The 4815-nt window shown below is 33.2% G+C and overlaps 1 protein-coding gene across 1 annotated transcript; it reads left to right on the forward strand.

The window, feature by feature from the left end:
* The first annotated feature begins 3888 nt into the window (after positions 1 to 3888).
* On the forward strand, positions 3889 to 4431 carry LOC149563880 (cytosolic isocitrate dehydrogenase [NADP]-like). The gene is made up of 3 exons (XM_089824087.1): positions 3889 to 3988; positions 4142 to 4210; positions 4314 to 4431. The coding sequence occupies exons 1-3, from the start codon at positions 3912 to 3914 to the stop codon at positions 4378 to 4380; spliced, it is 213 nt and encodes a 70-aa protein (XP_089680213.1). The 5' UTR covers positions 3889 to 3911; the 3' UTR covers positions 4381 to 4431.
* The last annotated feature ends 384 nt before the right edge of the window (positions 4432 to 4815 follow it).

Here is a 4815-nt window from a genome sequence, read left to right on the forward strand (position 1 = left end):
AGGACTAGAAAATGGGTTAAATGCATAGCATACTATGAGAAAATCACAAAACTCAATCAAAATACATTAGCACCCACTAGTCTACCATGAAAGCCAAACTAATAAAGAAAGCAATAGAAACCCCATTTTTTGCTTGTAGCTCCCATGTCCTTCTTTCTTCTCCAAATGATTGTAGCTCCAAACTTGCCTATAGTGCACACAAATTTGAAGCAAAAGCCTATGATGTGGATGATGCCATGAGAATACTTGAAGTTATGATTTTAATGTGAGAGATGGAGTGAGAAATCTAAAATAAATTAGTACCTAAAGGCTTCCAAGACTTCAAGAAGGCCCGAAATGAGAGAAAGAGTGTCCATTTTATAATCAACACTCAAAGTGAGGGCATTGGATTTGTCACCCATAGATGTGCGATGTGGCAAGAGATTCCTTTGAGAATCCATGATGCATATGACAAAATATGCCAATTGTAAGATTCTATGACACATGAAAGTCAAACTTGGCTAAATGTGGAAGAGAATCTATGACGCGTCATAAGACACCTCAACCCATTTAAAGCCAAGAATCTATGACAAAGAAGCCAAATAGAGACATGCATAAGAGAATAAGAATATTTGATTATGAGATGTCTTAGCCAAGTGTCGAAGGAGAATCCATGAGGTGTCATATCCAAGTGTCATGATGATGCAATATTTTATGGAATATTCGAATTAAAAGTCCTCTTATTCCACAAAATAAGAATTAGTACAAAATGGAATTAATGATGGAAAATGGAACTTGGGAAATTAAGAATTTCCATGGTTTGTAGATAATGAATCAATTAATTAATAAAATTAATTAATTGAGGATGATAATTAGGAAGAATAATTAGAAAGAATAGGATTAAATTATGGGTTATTTAATCCTATAGAGAAAATTAGTAAATGATTGGCCAAATTGATTAAATGAATGCGACTGTACCCTTTGATAGAAATGTAACGATGATGGATATGGAATAAGATGATGATAGATAGACCAAAGCCATGGTCAAATTTATTGATAGATCAAAATTGATAACATGCCAAGGACACATGACATGAATTGGTTGATATGTAACATTTAATCGACATTGTAAATGCTACAATATTGAAATTGATTGATAAGGTTTGATCATAATAACATCGACGAACATTGTCAATGTTTTTAAAATGGTTGATGATGCCATTATCTAACATTGAAAGCCTCAACAATGTCAGAGATTAGATGACATGAATGATAGTTTGACCTAGCACTGAAAGCCATGACAGTACTAAGGTCAGATTGATAAGATTGATACGTTGATAGATTTCCAAGGCACTGAAAGCCACAACAATACCTAGGAGTTAGATAAATGATGATTGATTTGGGATGTTTGATATGTTTTGGGTTGATTAGGACTGATTTTGAGTGATTCTGGTTTAATTTGGGGTGATTCTGAGTTGATTTGATATGATTCCGAGTTGATATGAAATTTATGTGAAAGGGGATACGAATGACAAAATATGGTCAATCTGGCCAAAAGATCAAAGTTAGTAGAATGAGAAAATGGGACAAATTAGTATGAAGAAGTGATGAAGTCATAGATGTGAACCATTTTTGAGTGTCTACACCTAGGTATGAGTGTCCGCCCTATGTTCCTGAGGCTAAGTGGCAGGCTCTGATTTTGGATGGAAAGTATAAATCTGACAAGAAAAATACAATTACACTAGTAGATAGTACACCAAGGTATGTGATACTATTGAGAATGTAATTATGTACTAATTAACCTCTATATTTATACTATATAACATATTTCAAACTTTTCATAGATTGCTTGACACATCAAAGGCAACAAAGGCAAGACTAGAAAAGCACGGGACACACAAGCTCGGCTCTAGTGGTTTTTTGAAACTTCAAGCATGAGTTGTAAGTATTCTTGATCCTCAACTTTTGCAACTTTTGTAGTTCCTTTTGATATTTTAACTACCCTCCATTGGTTGATGAAACAATGCAAGCAAAATTCACCATAACACACAAAAATGTAGGGCTTAGAGTTGAAGAGATGCTTCATAGAAGAGGATAAGAGAATTGGCTTCCAACAAGGCTATAGAGCCATGGCTGAATGACTACGAGCTGAAATTAGTGTGGAAGGTTCTAATAATGATGCATCTGAGCCATAGGTAAATAAGCTTAATGAAATTTATTTCAAATTGAATACTTTACCAATTAGTCTATTTGATGTTAAGTTCCAATATAAAGTGAGTATATTTGTTTTAAGCAAGCAATGATAACAATGCGCAGGATGTTGGAATGCAGCCTAACAATCCTTCTACACAATCTGTGAATGCTGAAGGTTCACATGATGTGCATCCCAGTGGTGGAGGTATACATTTTCTATTAAATTTTTTATATGTAATTGCAAGTGGTGTTTGGATTAATGTAACATTTTGTATAGCAGCTATAGAGGATTGAGGGGTTGATGTTCATGAGCGTGTTGATGTTGAGTCTAGACAAAATGATGTGGTCAGATTAGGTAAAGAGCATCATAGTTATGTTATTTAAACTAATTAAATACTTGTAACAATTATAATAAATTATTTTTAATTTAACTCTTTTATTTGTTATTGCAGAGGGCCCCCCTTTGCAACAGCATAGGAATTTGAGATCATCAAGAATCGAGAAAAGAACTAATGAGGGGGGAATTGATGATGACACTGATGCTCCTCTTAGAGCTTACATAGAAAAAAGAAATAGAAAGGAAAAAAAGAAGTGATTTTCATCTACATACCTTAATTGATAATGACTGAATTTCATGTCTCAATCAATTTAATTATGTGCTAATGAATGTTCATGAGTTATGTGTTAATGCAAAATATTGATGAATGTTGCATGTTTACGAATCTAATGTGTTAATGAATGTTATCATGTGATATTGATTGAATCTTACATTTTATTAATGGTTGAAATAATGTTAGATGTTAATGGGGAATGTAGAGTGATGTTAGGGGGTGGGGGGTGGGGCCAAATGAGCTTCCACCTTCACGTAGTTGGCCCTGTTTAGTAGATAATATTAAACTATTCTTGAAACAAAGTGAAGCTCAAGAAGATGTAAGTGAAGCTCAAATTGGCACAAATAGGGAGTCAATATGATGTAAGGGGTCATTTGAAGTCCTAGGGTGTCCTAGGAAGAGTTATGGGTGGATGGTAGTGTTTACATGATGTAATAGGCTATTAAAGTCCCTAAATGATGTAAAATGCACTCAAAGTGCAAGATCTTTTAAATTTCTAACATTGGAAATATAAGCCAACTTAGGCTTGAATGGGGTTAGTTAAGGTTATAGGTGTGTGAAGAGTGTTTTAAAAGGTCTTTTAGAGTCATTTAGGAATGACATTATAGTTGTCATAAGTCTTTAGCTGAGAAAAGGTCACAAAAGATAATCAAAGGTAATGATGTTAAAAAAGGTAATGAGGTTTTTATCACTAAAAGTGAAGAGCTTATTGCTTTTTGAACTCCACTTCTAAGGATACTTGGATTATTTCAATATCTGACAACTTGTGAACACATTGAATTATAATATTATTGTCTTTCGGCTTAGTGAATATCATTGTGGTTTCACTGTCAGAGATCGAAAAACATCTATTTTTTGTTTCATTAGTATTCTTTGTAGCATGCAACAGTGATTTCTGTCAACTGATGCAGTTCCAGAGAACGAAGGTGAAACTATAGAGTTGGAGGCATATGACTTTAAAGTAGATGGAGGAATAGCATTAGCTCTGTACAGTACTGATGAGGTATGTAGTCCTTTCTTTTATGACAAATATAATTTCCTATTCTAATTCTAATTGAGCAAATCTCAAATATTCAATTATGATTAATTATTTATGTGTAGTCTATTCATGCATTTGCTGATGCATCAATGGCAACAACTTATGAGAAGAAATGGCCACTTTACTTGAGTACTAAAAACACAATTTTAAAAAAATATGATGGAAGGTATGTTTTCAAATCAATACAAGGATTGATGATCTTATTTTTACCTTTTTCTCTAACACACCTTACTTCCCATGTTATCATTCTTTATGATTCTCTAGCTTAATGATCCTCATATTCTCGAAGATTCTTCTTATATGTGACTTAAATTGGTAGGTTTAAAGATATCTTCCAGGAGGTATATGAGGCCAGTTGGAAAGCTAAATATGATGCAGTAGGAATCTGGTTGGTTTTTTTTCTTGGCACAATAATATGAAGATTGCAATGTTGATTATCTTGACTCTGTTAGGCACACAATAACTTCTTTCAATGATTGATTCATGAATAGTTATGAGCATAGGCTTATTGATGACATGGTAGCCTATGCTTTGAAGAGTGATGGTGCCTATGTTTAGGCATGCAAAAATTATGACGGTGATGTGTAGAGTGATTTCCTTGCATAGGGTTAGTGGTGCAAAATACTATTTTTCATTGAATCTGGCTTTGAATTGATCATTATATTTAATCTTACATATATCTATTATTTTTTTAAGGAAACATGATTACTTTCTTTAGAAGCAAACCTGACTGGATTTTCTATTTTAAGGATTTGGATCTCTTGGTCTGATGACATCTGTCCTGGTGAGATTGTAATCCACTTTACTATTATATATAACTTGGTTCAATTACCTATTTGTTTGGTGTATATGTTTTCTTACAGGTAAATCATTTTTAAACACATGATTATTTAATAGTGTTTATTTTATTTGTCAACAAACATGCACACATTCATCATATTCTATACCCTCATTCTTATTCATACTTTAAGTTGCTTTAGATTTGGTTCATGA

Source organism: Cupressus sempervirens, chromosome 4 (assembly GCF_028749045.1).
Source record: "Cupressus sempervirens isolate cs-2001-9-10 chromosome 4, ASM2874904v1, whole genome shotgun sequence".
NCBI classification, from domain to species: domain Eukaryota; kingdom Viridiplantae; phylum Streptophyta; class Pinopsida; order Cupressales; family Cupressaceae; genus Cupressus; species Cupressus sempervirens.

What these genes read in the sequence shown, in the direction of transcription:
- LOC149563880 (XM_089824087.1), top strand. Translation starts at nt 3,912, where the DNA reads ATGGCAACAACTTATGAGAAGAAATGGCCACTTTACTTGAGTACTAAA. An exon ending in TTAAAAAAATATGATGGAAG is followed by an intron (nt 3,989 to 4,141) that starts GTATGTTTTCAA and finishes TTAAATTGGTAG; the next exon opens with GTTTAAAGATATCTTCCAGG. An exon ending in TATGATGCAGTAGGAATCTG is followed by an intron (nt 4,211 to 4,313) that starts GTTGGTTTTTTT and finishes ATTCATGAATAG; the next exon opens with TTATGAGCATAGGCTTATTG.